Here is an 18,340-nt window from a genome sequence, read left to right on the forward strand (position 1 = left end):
GGGGCAAATGCATCCTAAGTTATTTGCTGACCAAGAGAGCAGTAAAATGTGTGGAGTTTTCTTTTTAATAATGGCCAGACCATTTCCATCTTCATACATAAAAATAACCCACCTAGGTAAAGCAAATATGTAATTACATTACTTCTTAAATAAAATTAATTTGCAACAAGTTTTAAACATTTATATATGTATTATTGCCAATTAATATTTTAGATATTATTACAAAGAAAAAAATTAATGACCCACCATAGCTTTAAATTATTCACCCTATTTCTGTATGTAAGTGTCAACAAGCCTATCTATCTTTACTTTCTGTCCCTTGTTCTTTACACTGATTAAAGAATAACTGATTGGTCAGAATATGCAGTAGATGGTAATACGCTGCAGAAGGTAGCAGATGGTTTGTTTTGCCTGCGCTACAAAGCTCAGTCCATACTTTTACATGATATGCCTTTTTTGCTTAGAAATGCCATTATTCAGACAAAAAGTTTGGTTCTGGATGCTAATTTGGTAAGCTGTGCACACTCTATATTCTGCTCCATCATTCAGAATTTTAGCTTACAGGTGACAAATGCACCTAGCTACAGAAAGCTTTCATTTTTCCAGAAGGGCCTGGTGTTGCATGGTCAAGGGGAACCAACTTATAACAAAGACTAAATAGGGCCCTTGACCAGTTCACTGTACCAGCTAACTGAGCCAGTGGGGTTATTTCCCTTGTAGCTCTTTTTCTCAGTCGCACTCACAAAATGCTCCCATGGCTGGTACATACACCGAAGAATTATAAGCTTAAGCTTTATGTTTGTTGCTTATCATCTTTAATAAACACATGCTGTTATTGAGCAGTTTTATTGTTGACTGGTGACAAGTTAGGTTTAATAGATAGTTTTTTCTACATCGCTACTAATTTGATGAATACAGTTAATGTAAACCTTTTCCTGAGACACTACCGACAGTTCATGTTTATTTAAAAAAACAAAAAAAATCTAAGTACTTGAAGGCCAGACATTTTATGTAAGGCAAATTATTTAATGACTGACTAACTTCACATGAATAGCTCTTGAAAGAATACATAAAAAGTAAAAATACAGTATCTGTCTACACAGTATTTTGTTGGGTTTTTTCTTTTCTAGAAAATGCACTTAAAATTAGATAACATTTCAGAAAACTAAAATAAGATTCTCTGCAATTCAAGCAAATTGCACTATTAGGCAAAACCAGATAATTGCTGCTGAATTGATTTTGCCTGTTGAAAACCCCAAATCTATGGTTTTAGCATCAAACTACTGTAGGCTTTTTCTCAGACTTCAGAAATTTTATTTTGGTCTTTATCTGTCATGTGAATACAAAAAAAAAAGCCCAAACCCCAACAACCAACCAAAAGTCACAGCAAGATAATTATACTAGGCCTGAATTGATGTACATGTTCAGTATATATATGTATTCATTTATCCAGTTTTATTCTTTCACTGTTGAATTTCATATTCCTTTTTTTATTTCTGTGCGTTCTATTTTATTCTCTAATTCTCTTTTCTCCTAAGTTGCATATAGGACAGGTGAAATGACTCATCAGCCGATAGTGACTGATCAGGCAAAACAGAAACCACCTTGACATGTTTAGGCAAAATATCAACTTAAAACTGTTTGAGTTAGAGTTCCTCACTAGCTTTGGACAGGGACTATTTTTTCTTTTCCCAGTCCTGGTTCCCCTCCTTGTATGATGTTTACTCATATCCATCTTTTTCTTTTCCTATTTACATGACATTATGTATCTAAATGCCAGTTCTGTTCCGATAGTTCCTCTAGTACCTAGTAGTTTATGCAGCAGTAATGTTTGTTCTCTCAAGGCATACCTGTTCCAAATGTAAATTATTTAATGCTTTTCTAAGGCTGAGCGTGAGCACTGCAGATTACTTCAGGGACAGAATGTGTATTTAACTACTCAGTTCAAGAAATATGGCAGTAATGCTACTTAGAGTCAATTTACTTTTCAGCTGTATTAATTTACACATTCTATTTTAAATTGCGTATGGCTGATTGCTAATTTGCTGGCTAAGGGTTTTGTAGAAAATTTTGAAAAAAAATATCTTTCATCAACAGCCTTCTTAGGAGAAGCCAAATGTTTTTTGATACAGAAGACTAGATTCATCACAGGCATGTATAGAGTAAATTCTGGAATCAACTGTAAAATCATCCTAAATTTTCACATTTAAAATACTACTACTCACTACAATCAGAAATTATACCTCTTTTAATGGAGATGCATGTTTACATATGTGATTTGAGATTTTAGCTAAAAGTGAATGATGGTGTCTCGTAACTGTGACAATCATCCTATTGAAAACATTTCTACGGAAACTTGAACTTGGAAGAGCAAAATAAACAGTTGAGTTAATTATTTGCAGAGGTGTTTTGAGCTGAAATAGGTCTGCGTCAGGTTGCAAAAAAACCCCCATACCAAACCATACAAAGTCCTAATAGATGTTAATGCAATATTCAGATGTACAAATCGTGGACTGCAGAATTTTTCAATCCCTACAGATAGAAATGTTACAGAAAAAGTATGAAAATAAAATTATACTTCACATCCTTGGCAATGTATTTTGAGGAAGAAAAGTAGATTTTAATTTAAGAGGCCTTGGAAAGATCTTTAAAAGATTTCTCCTTTATGCCTGTATTAAGTGTTGCTCTCTTTTCCCCACACTCTTTCTCTGTCCTGTATGTCTTTTAAAATCACACTGGCCACCTTGTTCCATTCTTCCATCCTTAGAGCATTTCTATCACAGTCATAATTTGTCTGTTCTTTGAACAAACACAAAGACAATCCTACAGTCACTCACTAAGAGAAATAACTAATGTCCTAAGAATTTACAGTGTTTCCTGGCATGGATTACAGTATGAACCATTTTAACATCATACACTCAGTAAACATGAAATAAGACTGATTTTATTCATGCATCTAAACAGAGTTTATGTTACCTGCTCAGTCATGGTTTGTTTCAAAAACAGGGAGCCTAATGAAAAAACAGGCGGTAAGAACTCCATGAGCAGGAAAGGCCAGTTCATAGACTCAAGTTACACTGCATCACAATTCCTTTTAAAACTCCAAAACTGTATTTTGGTTTTTTTCTGGTCCATTAATCAAGATAATAACTCCAATATACATGTAATACAATATGGCAAATACTATATATGGCAACTTTTCTGAGCAGTAGAAGTTGTTATTTTCAAAAGCCTTACTTAGAAATTAAGATTTATGTTCCTAAATTAGGGAATCATCTGTATATAAGAAAACCACAGATAATACTACACCTCAATTTTGGTATGTAGAGCAGTGGAACTTTTGAACATTGGTGACATAAGTATGAAAAACTCTACTAATGTGTTTATTCTTACATCTAGCTTGCTGTCAATAAAACTCACATTTAGTGTGTTTATGAAGAAGGATATTCCAAAGCAATATTGAAGTAGATGGCATGGTGTCAGATTTTCAAGGTCTTTAAATCATACTTTCTTTGAAGACAATGCTATAGGTCCTTTGAAAGTTAGCTGTAATTCAGCTAAAACCTACCTTATATGTGTAATGATGAGGGTTGTAGCTGGAATGAAAAAGTCATCCACTCTGTCAAACTGCTTTCCCACTGGCTGAGTATGGATTGTGTGATGAGAAACACTCCCGCTGGCTTGTGTTATCACCTATATGAAGTAACAGCGTTATACTCTGTAGAAATACTTTCAAAATCTAATTTATATCCAAATAAATTAACACAGTATTGCCTCTGTGTTCCATCTCTTGTATTATCCTTCAGTTATCAACCCTCCCCCCCCCCCCCCCAAATGACAGGGAATAAAGCTGATTGGTATTACAGATTTCAGACAACTGTTACACATTTAATCTTTTTCTTTTTTCCCCTCTTTCCCTCCCCCCCCCCCCCCCCCCCCGTTAAGTCTATATTTATTCATTTACATTATTAAAGCCTCTGGCAGTTCTTAGTGCAAATTACATTTTTTTATTACCTTTTTTGGTTTGGTTTGGTTTGGTTTTTACTCTAGATCCTAGAGTGAGATTAAATTCCTAAGCACTTCAGCCAGAGTGAAAAGATTAGATGTTATCAACTAATCCACAGGAAACTATGGCTATGCATACTCCCAATTCTTATCAATCAGGAGGTAATTCAACACAGCACAAATATCTTTCAGAAGAGCAAGCTGATTTGAGTTTACACATTCCTGAAATTGTTATAAACCAATTTGCCTCACATCCCCAAATCTTGGACCTTCTCTGAGGTAAATGTTTGTGGGTCAATAAAAGACAATTCCATGTAATATCCACTATGATATTCATATATAAGCTGGAGAAGCACTACTGTGAAGAAATCAAGAGCAAAGATGATCAGTTGCTTTAAAACATGCTGAGACTGACTCAGTCATCAGTCATTTTCTGGAGACGAGTGACAGCTAAACTCCCACAAATTACTTTGCATACTCATAGATACTAAGAGTCTGTAGGTGCTAAAAAGGTATTTTCAAATGTTACTCATTTTCCTGCTTGAACCCTGTGTTTGAATTTCTCTTATTCATTATTAAATATATATTTCTAAATACATAAGGATTTTATTAACTTCTAAAGAAAACTACAATAAGCTGAAATAAAAAGGAATTTTGAAAGTATGATATGAAAACAATCACCATGTTCTCAGCAAATTAAGTAAGGAAAAGAAAGTAGTGAAAAAGTAGGAATGCAAGTACAGATTCTTGAAATGTTTCTTTAGGGACTGTCCCTAGGGTTGCCAGTGCTCAGAGGTATGGGAAAAGTAAAGATTTTGAATATTTTACATCTGAAAAAAGCAATAAAATAGGAATATGCCTCTTAAAATCCAGTTTATCCTATAATTAGGGACAAAACCATAATAAACAGCAATGGTTTGCTCTCAAAAGAACATGCTGCTGCTTTCAGCTGTGTTCCTTATCTTTCTGTCAATTAACATTGTCACTTCTTAGTGACGGTGTTGAAAATAACTTTTTTAGCAAAGTCAGTTGTCTGAATTGTTTTCTAGTTACCTGAAATAATTTCACTGCACATGCTGGTGTCATGACAATGCTTAAAGGAAAATGTACAAAATGTTGCAATCACACAAAAGTTCAACTTGTCTAGATTTCCTTACATCTAATCATTGTGATCACCTCACCTGCAAAGTTGGTGAATTCTTTGCCATGTTTCCCCAGCTCAGCACCCAGACTTGATCATGTGATTTATCGTAGTGTAGTTTCACTGGAACAGGATCTGTACTTACTGCCTGAAGCATAATAAAAATAAAAATCCTTAGTTTCTGTCACATTTTCAAAAGAAAAATAATAGATACACTTGAATTAAAATTATGACTGGACATGCATTCCCTGGTGTTTTCCGATTGTATTTAAAAATTATGTTTTGAACTGTTGAAACAGCCCTCTTAATGTAAGATTAAACATTGCATGGGTCAAAGTATAAGGTCAAGAAAACCATAAAAAGTATGCCTATGAAAACAAAATAGGAATTAGTTACCTATGAAAAGTAACTTAAAACAATAGGCCCAGAGATAAGACCTGAGACTGATGAACCTAGGGAGCATACCATGAATTGTTAAACACTTTGAAGTGAATCATCCTCATTATATGTTAGTTTTAGCAGGAAAACACACCTCCTCATTGCCAGCCACCCACCTCCAGAAGGAGACCCCCACCCAGAGAACATGCATAGTAAAAATTCATGGACTATGCCTTTCAACTAAAGTGAAGAATGTTGTAACCAAAAATATATGAGAGGAGTGGCTGTAATGGGAGTATCTATAGAAATCTAAATGTATAAATATCACAACATTGTAAACACTGGTACTAGCTTTGTGAATTATTGCCTCGCACCCTTCACTGCACAGATCTGTAAAATAAACAAATACTTGGACTCTGTGGGTGTGATTCGGTTAATGCACATCAGGTAACAATCCCACTTTTGGGACAACACTCTGATTAATAAGAAGTTACTGAATTGCTGAAAATTTTTTTATTCATTATGTGCTCTAACATTTGGCATCAAAATTACACTATGTTGAAGCTGTGATGAAGCTGAAAACAAGTTTTAAATCAAATCAAAAAGTACGTATCTTCCTTCCCTATCATCATTCTCACTTTATACATACCAGTTTAAAAATTACACCCGTTACTGGAAAATGGCTAAAAAGGGAAGAGTATTCTCAAACCACATACTGAAATCAACGTAAGGTGTTACTACACAGTCCTGTGTAAAACCAGCACAACGTTGCTACACCCAAAGCTTCCTGTCTCTGCTAAACTGAGTATATTTTGTTGAAGTTGGAAAGATTGTTTCCCTATCTATTCCAATCACAGTTGCCACTGTAGGTAGACTTGTGATCAGAACCAGAGTTTTCCCTACAGTTTGGGCACTGTCTCTTAAGACCACAAACCTTTCAGACTGCCAGCTCTACACTTCCTTTGTTATGAGAAGAATTGAAGACTTCAAGAGGTATGAAATGGGAGGACAATCTATTTGATTAAGAGACATTCTGCATGAGGTAAACAACTGCGGGGATTGCTTTTCTATTTTCATCATTAAAGCAGAAAACAATAGGTGGAAATTGTTTTTTAGTCTCACCATTATGGAACTGTAAAGCACAGCTTGTTTATCAGTTTGTCAAGGAGAGTACCAGCTGGCTAATTAAGTGAACCTAATTTAAACTAATGATGTAGATCCTCAAGATAATGCACTAATGGCTGGCTGAGACTGCTGATGATACTTAACAGTACTCCTGAGGTGTTGCAAGCCACAGCTTCATCTAGGCAGAATTTGTTTTTCCTTTTGAAAATGGAAAATTAAACCAGGTTGCTCTCTGCCTCATTTAAAATTGGAAAGATACTCCTTGAAAAAGGTCATTTGTGTTTGATAACATTTTTCTGCTGTAGGCTAGGAGAGAAGTTGTCCTAAATAATACTTGGGCTGTTGTAGAGCTGATTTTGTCAGGTGTGTCAAATTTCTTTTTGGCTTCCCCAGAGAAGAGGGCTGACCCAGACATGTTCTGCGGCATGAATGCCAGCTGTGTTCAGGGTCTGGGCTGCAGCACTGCCACGAGTAGGCGAGAAGAAGGAATTGCCTGTGGAGCCAAGCGCAGGTAAGGCAGCTCTCAGGGGAGGTGGCAGCAGCAGAAGGCCATGGAGTGCCGTGGCCGCAGGCCTCCACCGCTGGACCTGGCCAGCCCGGGGGGCAGCTACCAGCACAGCCTGGGCCGAGGGTGATGAGCTCTGGTTCCTTCAGCATGACCTCTGAGTCATCCCAGTCCACCGTGCTCCGCTAAGCTGTTACTGGACAACCGCAGGCAACAGTGCTTGCTTTCAAGAATTTACGAAGAAAGCAAATATTTCTCTTGAACTTTATAATGAGAATTACCTAGCTAAATCAAAAAGTCTATGGATATGTCTCTAAAGATACACCATCCATGTTTCCCATACATTCCAATTTAGTCTGCTGTAGAACCTTCTTTAAGTACTTATTTTGATAAATATAGTTGTCACAGAAACAAATAAACCTCAAATCTAGCTGTTGCATATGTGCACCTGCACACACATCTTTTATGTTAACTTTCATAGCAGAAAGGAGTAAGTCTAACATATATAGTAGTACTTCAGAAAAAAACCCATAACAACCAAAACCAAATCAACATTATTTTTACACAGAAACAAGCACAGTTACACAACCTAAACTCCATTCAAATATGTTTTTAGTTGTCTTCAGTTTTTTTGTACCTTTCCAGAACTTTTATTAGAGTGCTGCTCACATTCAAAACATGAGTTTTTCTCCATATTTGTTCCTTCTAGAGTATGCATTTTTAAAAACTTGGTTTTACAGAGTAGGTAGGTGGCTTCTTCTTTAAGATGTAGACTAGAAATAGTTAAAATGTAAATAATATCCTCTGTATTAATGATACTTAGAGAAAAGGCAGTCTAGTAATCAAAATGCTCTTATTCCTGAACAGTTTAGTACCTGTTTTCCAAAAATCAATTACATTTTGGTATTTTTTTCTGTACTAGACAATACTGTAAATAATGAAAACAGACTTAACGGAGACATTAAACTCCCCTTCTTGCTTCCTGTTTGCATAAGTGTTTGTATACATGCATGTGATACAAGTAGAGCAACACGTAATCATTAGAAGAATTCTTTCTGATTGCAAAAAAACAGCACCAAAGACAAATGCTTATTGTTAAAACTTAAGGAATACAGGGCCATGCTTGTTATATGAAATGCTGAACAAAGTATCTTTTGACTTGTCACTAAATTCCAAATTAGCATTATTTCATCTCTAAACACCATCTGTGAATCAGCAGCAGTTCTATTTTCTATAGTCTTTTCCTATGTGTAAAAGATTGTACAGTTTTTATGCTGTCATGACTTGTTCTGTTTGCAACTACTGTTACTTATCTTTTTTTTTTTTTTTAACTTTATTTTTTTATACCAGCATGGTTAAGCTGGACACAAAACAAGTCTCATAGCACTTTTCCCATGTATTTGGCTAAATGTGTATCCTAGAAAATAATATTCAGGTCAGTAATAAATAGCAGAAATTCTGCTCAGGTGCCCAAATGTGACAGTGACACATTTGGTTTAATTCACTTATCTGGTTCATCTGTTGCCCCTCAGTTATATTGTCTTACTAAATGTCTGTGTTAAGTTTTGCAACATGGAAGGGTCATTTATCATTGATATCTAAACATCCCTGAACCATTAAAACTGAGACTTACATTCCTGCAAAAGGTTTCCAAAGGTGGGACAGATTTCATTCTACACTTCCCTAAGTTCAAAAGTTGGATATTATTAAAGTAATGCAAAAGCAATGCTGTTCTGTCCCTCAAAATAAATAAGTTTCTTTGAAAGTGAAGGGGTTTTTCTCCTGGACTAGCATGAAGGCTTGTGGATATCTGGTTTTAGCTCAATATATTTGCTAAGGAGCACAGACTTGGTGCACAAAGCTCTGTGTAACACCTAGGCATCCTGTATGTGTTTTTCAGCTCACTACAGAAATGTGATGGTAAAATTTGTTGAATTTTACCTTTTAATTAACATACATAATTGAGACAAGTATCTCTAAACATCCAGTTAATGCTAAAGTACGTAATAAAATAGTAACTAATGTAACTGAAGGCAAATTAGAAGAGTGTACAAATCAAACTGTTCCGTAAAACCTAAGTTTTTTCCGTAAAACCTCCAACCTCTCTAGTATTTCTCAGTGAGCTGAAACAGCCTAATATGCTCTTGCCACTTAAGTGTAAATGCTAATAAATGCAATTACATTGGTATTTCATACAGCATCTGTAGAAAAGCAAGATGACACATGAATGTCAGCCAGAGACCAGGGAAGCCAAAGCCAGAGATTCTAGTCCTTCAAAACTGTAGATTGTGGTAAGACTAGGGTTTTTTTAGTCTCTCTGCCTCCAGAAATATGTTGAATTGGTTGTAAAAAAAGCCTTGTTTTCAGAAAACAAAAATTAATTACCAACCCAGTTGATCTCTACTTTGATATGCAAAGGTCAATGTAACTAAAAAAAAAATAAAAGAATAAAAAAATTAATAACTTCTTATTATTAACCTTTTGAATAAAACATTTCTCAGTCCCTGTCACCATTTGGATAGTTCAGGTTTTGAGGAAGTTATGTGTACTGAGCCAACAGACATAGAATATAGAAGGAAGAAAATGCAGATGTTTAAAAAAATGCAAAATTAATAAAATTATAATTATTTGTCAAGGCAATGTAATTTTAAAATTGCAATTTTGCTATGTGTTTTTAAATTTTATATTAATATGTAATACATATGTATAGTAATATAATAGAATCATGGAATGGTTTGGTTGAAAGGGACCTTTAAAAGTCATCTAGTTCAGGTCCCCTGCAATGAATAGGGACATCTTCAACTGGATCAGGGTACTCAGAGCCTCATCCAGCCTGAACTTGAATGTTTCTAGCCGTGGGGCATCTACCACCTCCCTGGGCAACCTGTGCCAGTGTTTTGCCACCCTCATGATACCAAAATCATCTTTATATCTAGTCTGTACTCTCTTTTAGTTTAAAACCAGTACGCCTTGTCCTACCATCACAAGCCCTATTAAAAAAATCTGTTCTTTCTTCTAAGACCCCTTTAGGTATGGAAAAGCCATAATAAGGTCTCCCCAGAGCCTAATATGTAGTATATAATCTATACATTAAAAACTTATGTTCGTTTATCAGAGAAAGGCAAAAGCTTTATTTAAATATTTTTATTAACAATTTAGACTTCTAATTAAAAAAAAATGTTTTGTTTAGCTAAAGAACATCTGTTGCCTATTAATGTGATGATACTATAAATAACCCTGTAGATGTTAGACACATTCGTATGATTAAAATTTGAATCAGAACACTCAGTGTGGTGTCAAAACCTCTACCAGTTTCACATAAAGTGTCCTTTCTTCTGAGAATCAGAGCAGGACTGCTAACAAGTTTTTAACTAGCTTCAGCACTCTTTGCCCAGGAAATAATTTTATTTCAAGAAAAGAAGAATCTTGATTTTAGAGTAAATTTCAAGATTTTATGTGATCTGTAATGTACTTTAAAAAAAATCCCATAAACACTTAAGCCCAACCAAAAACAAAGCCTCTTGTCTGCTAACAAAACTGTTGACAGTCCCCAACTATAACTGATTGACTTTTTTTGCCACTGAAAGTGAAATAAAACTAATCTTTCTGCATCAAATGGCATCATCTTGAAAGACTAAAGCTAATATAATGATATGTAGTCTACTGCATTTGTCTGATTAAAAAAAAAAGGTGTAATATGATGGGAATACTAGGCAAAAACAAATAGAAAAAAAAAAAGATTTTTCCTTTTCCATATGACTTGTTAACACAAATATTTTAAGACCTTAAAAATTCTTTTCATAGTCACAAAATATATTGGTAGAATTCAAGGAGTTTATGGCTATTATTTTCAAATGCATTTTCATATGTTTAAAAGTTCCACAGACTAAAATCTGTCCTTATGTAAATCCCCTATTTAACCTCACAGTACAACGATATCATCGATACCACTGGATACATAAAGGAAAAAAAAAAAAAAAAAGGAGAAAAAGAGACAAGAGTACAGCAGTTATAGTATTTGATTTGAGTGGTGGCAACTAATATCAATTTTTTACTCCATCCCAGTAAAACTGCTGATCATATTGTGACTCTCTCAGGCTTTCCTGAGGAAACTGTACTGCTCCAAAAAAACCTAATATTCATTCTAGCTTTGCCTTGTACCTTGGTCTTCCACAAACTATACAAGTGCATTAATCCCCATACCATAGCATCGATTTCTCTCTTTTACCCAAAAAAATGTTTTGATTAAGCAGAGTAACTCCAGCATCGCAGAGACCGAGAAACTGATAGTACTACCCACACACTAGAAAGGAATGGAGAAGTAGTTTAAATTCATAGTCTCCAGTCTTGGCTAAGTGTGGTGTTGGCTCTTCCACAATTCCAGTAATTTCTCTGTCAAAATATGCTTATGGTGTAACAGTCCTCCACCTTCTGTAGCCAAACCTAACCCCCGACCTTTCCTGTCAAAACTGACATATATGTTCCTGTGATAAGATTCTTAACAAATCTTCATTTTCAACTGGAAAGTACCTCAAGCCAGAAACTTCCCAAAGAACTCATTTCCTCAACTACTTGATTAATATTTATAAGAAATATTTTCACGTTGATTCTCTCCCTCCCAATTGCCTATTGGCAAGAACAGTCACTAAACATAAACTTCTGCTAAATGTTGAAAGTAGATCAGCTTTTTTCTAGATATTGTGTTTATTCTCAAGCTAATTGCATTTTTCTTCAAAATATAAAGGAAAACCTTAAAATCTTGTGTCCAAATTAGACAATAAATTAAAAATGAGAAATAAATACCTGTACAACTTTCTGAGACTGTACATCAACAATAAGGACTCTGTCAAGTGTGGGCTGAGACACATAAATGAACTTGTCTTTCACATTAACGGCAGTTGCCCATACACACCGCTGAACAGGATCTCCATCTGCTTTGGGACAAACTTCATCCTATAATTCACCAGAAACAGGGAAAGGTAAGAATCAAAACAATCAACAATGCAATAGAAAGACAAATTATACTCTTTTTCTTCTTTTTTTAACTGTAAAATAAAACCTCAGAAAAATTAGGGAAGGAAAAAAGGACAGGTGACATTAGGACATAGACTAATATTAGTCAAACTGCAAGTTGTAAGCACCACACAACACAGAAGCACTTCAGAGTAAACTATGCACCAGCTTTTCTGGATGTTTTCCAGATATTCAGACAGGTAGCACCGCTGTCCTGAGAAAGAAATGTAGAAATGAAGTGAGCGAGAACCAGGAAACAGTAAAAACAGAAAACCAAATTAGACACACAACGCCTTGCTAGCGCGCAGTTGCTGGAAGCTGCCCCATTTGCAGGGTCACCATGCCTTGCCAAGGCAGGCAGGGACAGACCGCTCACACTTGCATCTGAGAACACAGCAGGCAGGAGGGCAAATATTAAAATGGGCAGATAATGTATAAATGGAGAGGAAAAGGAAGAGGTGTGGTGCAGGCTGCCACATGGATTAGGGGCAGAGCAGTAGCAGTAGTTAGAGGAATCCGCTTTTTTGGTCACATGGAGAACTGATCTGTTGCTTCAAAGGTCAAGAAGTTTAGCTACGTCTGCCGTAAGACATTCTCATGGCCTATCTCACTAGTGTTAAACCCAACACAAATCAAATAGCTTTTTACTTTCAGTCTTTCGCCCTTTGCCCTTCCATCTCTGCAATAGGATCAATTTGGGGGGGGGGGGGGGGGGGGGGGGGAAGTAAAATTCCTGTGGACTTCAGTGAATTCATATTTCATAATACATGTATTTGTAACTATGCACTCTCACTCAGCATAGCTATCCTTAGTTTACATGCTTACTATTCGTATTTTTATATAAATATATTCCCACTCTTATTTCTATATATTTATACTTTATATTCCTGGTGAAGACTTGCTTTTATCAACATTAAATGTTATCTGGTCAAATACTTCACCATTCTTTTTTATACCGTATATTTTTATATATATAAAAAATAATTTACCAATTTGGAAATTCCCTTTATGAAATAGCATGTTTTTTCCTATAATGGACATCAAATTTATGTTAAAAAAAAAAAAAAAAAGGACCTTGAAAATATTCTGCTTGGAGAGGTACAGCATGTGTCAAGCTTTTTTGCTTTCCTGACCTATTTCACCAAATCTGAAGTATCCTTTCTTTTTAGCACTTATCTGCTGCTTATTCCTAATTTAGAATACTCTGTCTGATACATCATAACTGGACACTGCAAAAATAATTATGATATATGAACAGATGATGACTTCTATGTAGAACGCACAACAAGAGTTGATGAGACCTTAAACAAGAACTCTGTTTTTAAGCACGTCTCCTTTTAAATGGAAGAGGAAAAATAATAGGACAGAAGAGCGTATCCAGCACCAAGCAATGCTTTTCAAGAAGATGATGCATTTCAACACTAACTTTTCCATATCATTACCATTCCTTGCATGCTGTGCCTCTGTGTTTGAGGAAATACACTCGATCTTTATATGTCAAAATAAGAAATAAATCAATTTCCAACTCTAACAGAGGGAGATTCTTTACAGGATATTGAAAGATACTGCTTGTTCCTACATGGTTCCTAAACTTCCAGAAACGGAAGGTCTTTCAGGAATTGCACTACTAAGGAAAGGTTACTAAACTTAGGTACCTTGGGATGGCACATAATCAGGAACTTCAGCAGAAATTAGAAACAAGTGCAAAGAGTAAGATTTATTTTGCACTGCTAAAAAGCCATGCACTTAAGGGGAGAAGTTGTTTAAAATCTGTTTTTTAAAGAATGATAGGCATGGTGACAATCATTCTTACAAGTGGCTAAAAGCTTTTCATCACAAGGAGAACTGTCAACATAACAAATATGTCTCCAATATGATGTGCAATCATCAGATCAATGATCTGATTTACTTTCTATGAAAGTAATTTACTTTCTATGCAATTGTCACTTCAGTAGGAAAGTTGCTTCAGTAATCTCAATTTTTTATATTCTAAATACACCTTGTCTTAGTTCCATGCTTTATCTGAACAGATACCTACTTTTAGACTGTTCTAAACTGTACTCTTTCTTCCTCAAAGAATATGTTCTTCAAATAATGCATCTGTAAATATTTACGACAACTCTATACTGTGTCATTACTTTCAGTTATGTCTCTTAGGGACTCACCTTAATATACAGCAATTTTTGGTGCTGTGAAATATATCAAGACATATTCAATGTATTATTAAAAAATAAAACCAAATCTTGCTGATGCTGAAGGAATCTAGGTTTCTCTCACATAGCGTAATATAGATTAGTGTAAATGACTCCACTAATCCCATTGTGGGAAGTATATCAGAATGGGAAAAAACTGTAAGTTAAGCACTTACATCTATATCCATAGTTAATCCACCTCCTTAAATATTTTTCTAAATCTGAGTCTAAAACACTGACTGAAGCATATTTCTAAATATTATTTCAATGTAAAAGCAATATAAATATAATTTTTATATATGTATATAGATGTACACTCACATACATATTTTTAATTAGAAACTACAGGGTATGACTCTTATCTATATAATTCATAAAACTTCCCCCTCTTGTTCCACTTTAAATACAGCAAGTAGAAAGCATGACACTTTATCAGAGCCAAATTAAAAAATATGAAGTAAAAAATAAATTTACATATGTGAATGCAGTTTACTGTTCTAGAATATGTTGTCATAACTTTCTACAAGCCAATGACAACTCTGCCCCAAAACCTAAAGAAAAAAAAAGAAAAATAGGGTTTCTCCGAAGTAACAGTGAAAATTATGCACTAAAATTCTTATATCCAGAACAGTCTTTCTCCTCAGCATGAATCAGTTTATTTAGTTGTTTCTTCAGTTATTCAAATCCTTATTTACCTAGATGCCTCAGAAATAGCTTCAATCAATGGAAGTGAAATCTTGCTTTTGAAAAGTTAACATTTAGCTGATTAGACAGTTTGGTTTTTCTTTTACATTGCAGGCAGGAATTCTGAGGCTCTGTATTAATTTCCCCAGTGGTTGGGTAATCAGTTAAAATAATTTCTCCTTAAAATAGAGGCATAAGCCCACCATTTTCTTCTTCTAATTAAAATGTGAGCAATTTACTTTTTCCTAATTTATTCTCTCTGAAAAAATATAACATCTGATAAAACATTAATTTATTTCATTGTTTTTTTCCCCCCAGACTTTTTAATCAAAAAGTGACTTGCCCTGTAACAAGTCAGCAGATGGAGGAAAATAAATCCTTAGAGGAAGTTTTTTGAGGTAGTCTGGGGCAAGAAATTCTCAAGAGAAAACATGTACTTGCAGATTTATATGTGCAAATTCTATGACTATAAATTTACACTTGATGCAAGGGTCCTCAGTGTTTTAACAAGCTGTGAGTCAAGCTCTTCAGGCAGTACAATGGAATGCCTGTCCATGCTACAGCTGTCCAAGAGTCAGGTCAGTTCACCAGGTTACAACAGTGCATGTATTAAGACATGACTTTATATATACCACCTATTCTATATTAAGTTACTGTTTACTTGACATTATGTAGTAAAAATCAGACTGTGGACCTTTTTCACTTTTTTTTTTTTCAGCAAAGGTTGATAATCTTGCATTTACTATACCTACTGTGCTGTAAGAGGGTAAACCAAAGTAAATTCTGTGGACTGGTGTGATTCAAGTTCCTTTCCTGTGGAAACTCCACTCTGCCAAGTACTCACATTAATTATTTTGCAATTAAGTATTTTACTCCCACCTCCAGCACATACTCAAGTGTGAGATGGCCTAGATCACTGAAATATGGCCATTATGCGCTAGTTGTAACAAAGAGGAAATCAGGGTTAGTTGAAACTCAAAGGATTTTGCCATTGGTCTCAACAAAGGCATGTTTCAATTGCTTCTTTCCCCACCCCTAGCCTCCTGAAATAATTATTCTTATTGGGATTCATTGGGAAAGGAAAATAAAAAAATTTTTGTGTAAGAATTTGACTTTCAAGGCTTTAGATAATACCAATTTGCAGAAGATAAATAGAGGTTGCATGTTAGTGCAGAAAATGTCCCAAACACTTCAGAATGATGAGACATTTAAGAGGTGAAAGACTCTACTTGGACCATGGTTAAGAATCTATTTGATGACCGGTTAAACAGCTGTCAAAAATGGTATAACTAAATAGTTCGCATCAGAAAACAGAGATGAGTTTTTTTCTGTCCCCGTGCACCTAGAATTGTGGCTATCAGCCTAATAAAAGTCTACTTTCTTTTCACATTAATTTAGAAGATTCAAGTAATTTAGGAGATTCTGGGAAGCAGAGGAGGAAGCTCTTCATAATGTCCTGTGAACCATGACGATCCAGTAAAGCACTAAATCTTTTGGTCACTTTAAACACAATGGAAGTCTAATTGATTCCCATGATAGATACACGCTAGAGTGCTTTGCTGCATTGACACCCAGTTGCATAAGAGGCAATTAAATATTTAGATAAGGGTTCTCTAGTATGTAGTTACAGAGAAATTACCTTTAGCAAAACTAGCATACCTAAACATGAACATGTGTAACTACTGCAACATTTGTTCACAATACAATACAATGCCATGCAGAAACACCTGAATTCATTCTTTTACGACAGCTCAGCTAAAGGTAATATTTTTTTTTGACAGGCAAACAGGAAACCTGGGGAGGAACAATATCAGGTGTAATATTCACACATTTTCTGTAACACTTCTAGTACCTAAACTGTGCAGCAGAACTTAGAAATGTTCCTACACTGTAGTAAATGTCTGGCAATGAAACAGGTCTATTGGTGTTTTACTTATCACTTGAATAGCTAATTCAGAAAAGTAAAGAAATGGGAGAGGTTTAAGCAAGCATGTATTTCCTTTAGGTATACAGTAAGAGATAGGAGAACTTATTAGCAATAGCTGCCCTGGATGTGAAAGGCTATATAAAGCCACCTCAAAACACATAGTACACCAACATCTCTGATTAGTAAAGTTATAGGACAGAGACAAAGAGAATTGCCAACAAGTAATTTATGACATGAACTCTTACTACTAAATGATCGCATGCTGAACTTGATAAAATATCTGTTTCTGGGACAGAACAGGGTTTTTATTTAGTATTCTTACTCAGAGAAAACAGCTTTTCCAAAGAGGCTTGAGGAAGATATTAAGTTCTTCAAAGCAGAAAACTGTTGTCTAAAGCTTCATAGTCAATGAGGGTTTTTTTTCAAGAATATGCTACTGTTGTCATAGTGTAAGCAGTAAGTGTAGGGAACTCTTTTAAACTCATGTTTCATCCTTCTTGTAGGAGAAAGTAATCTAAAGGATATTTTCAAAATTTCATTTTTTTTTACTGAAAACTATTCCTCATTTTTTTCTCTTTTTGGAATGCAGACTGAACAAGGATGTCAATATGAGCAGAAAACCAGATTTATTAACCACCATATATGAGGGAAGATGTTTCCAGTGTTCAGGGAAGTAAGCAGAAATATTGTTGAATTTAATGGGCAAAATGACACGCATGCAGGTTCAAAGCTTAATTTCTGGCTGTATATTCACCACACCTACCCACAAACCAAAGATATCCGAAGAACGACAGGTCTATAGCTACTTTAAAATGAAAGTTATCAAGTACTCAACTCTCCTTGTCTTTTTTCTTTTTTTTTTTTTTTTTTTTCCCCAGAGGATATGATTATCATGCTACTTTAGATTTGAAAGGTACAAAAAGGAAACTAGTTTGACTTATCCACCCTGATTATTACCTTGCTTCAATAAAAATAAACTTAAAATCTAGGCTGTACTTTAGACCAATAAAATTTTAACAGACTTCTTAAATAATGAGCTTTTGAATTAAACAGCTATAAAAAAGCTTTTTGACTTATTTTTGGCTGTGTCAACCTAATTTTACTTAAGCAGCACAAATCAAGGTATGATTAGCTGTTCAAAGCATAATTATTCACACTAAAATAAATCTTGCTAAGTACAGCAGCCTTTGACATCAATAATGATAACTGAAGAGGCAAATTCTGTTGAAACAGTTCTGCTATTATTTCAGTGTGCTTTAGGTATTAGGGAAAAAAAACCCCAAACTGTATAGCTTATAGGTTATTACATATTTCAAGGTCACTCATTCAAATCCAAATAATGAGAAAAAGTTACTATTTTTGAAAGGTTA

At 34.9% G+C, this 18,340-nt stretch overlaps 1 protein-coding gene across 4 annotated transcripts in view; it reads right to left on the reverse strand.

Moving 5' to 3' along the window:
- The window catches only part of FSTL5 (follistatin like 5), a 322,952-nt gene that overhangs the window by 26,062 nt on the left and 278,550 nt on the right, over positions 1 to 18,340 (reverse strand). For all 4 annotated transcript variants that reach the window (XM_055696639.1, XM_055696626.1, XM_055696630.1 and 1 more), the window contains 3 exons: positions 11,958 to 12,107; positions 5,187 to 5,294; positions 3,569 to 3,693 (listed from right to left, as the gene is read on the reverse strand). In XM_055696639.1, coding sequence (XP_055552614.1) covers positions 3,569 to 3,693; positions 5,187 to 5,294; positions 11,958 to 12,107 — 383 coding nt within the window. The remainder of the gene's footprint in view (positions 1 to 3,568; positions 3,694 to 5,186; positions 5,295 to 11,957; positions 12,108 to 18,340) is intronic.

Source organism: Falco cherrug, chromosome 1 (assembly GCF_023634085.1).
Source record: "Falco cherrug isolate bFalChe1 chromosome 1, bFalChe1.pri, whole genome shotgun sequence".
NCBI classification, from domain to species: Eukaryota; Metazoa; Chordata; class Aves; order Falconiformes; family Falconidae; genus Falco; species Falco cherrug.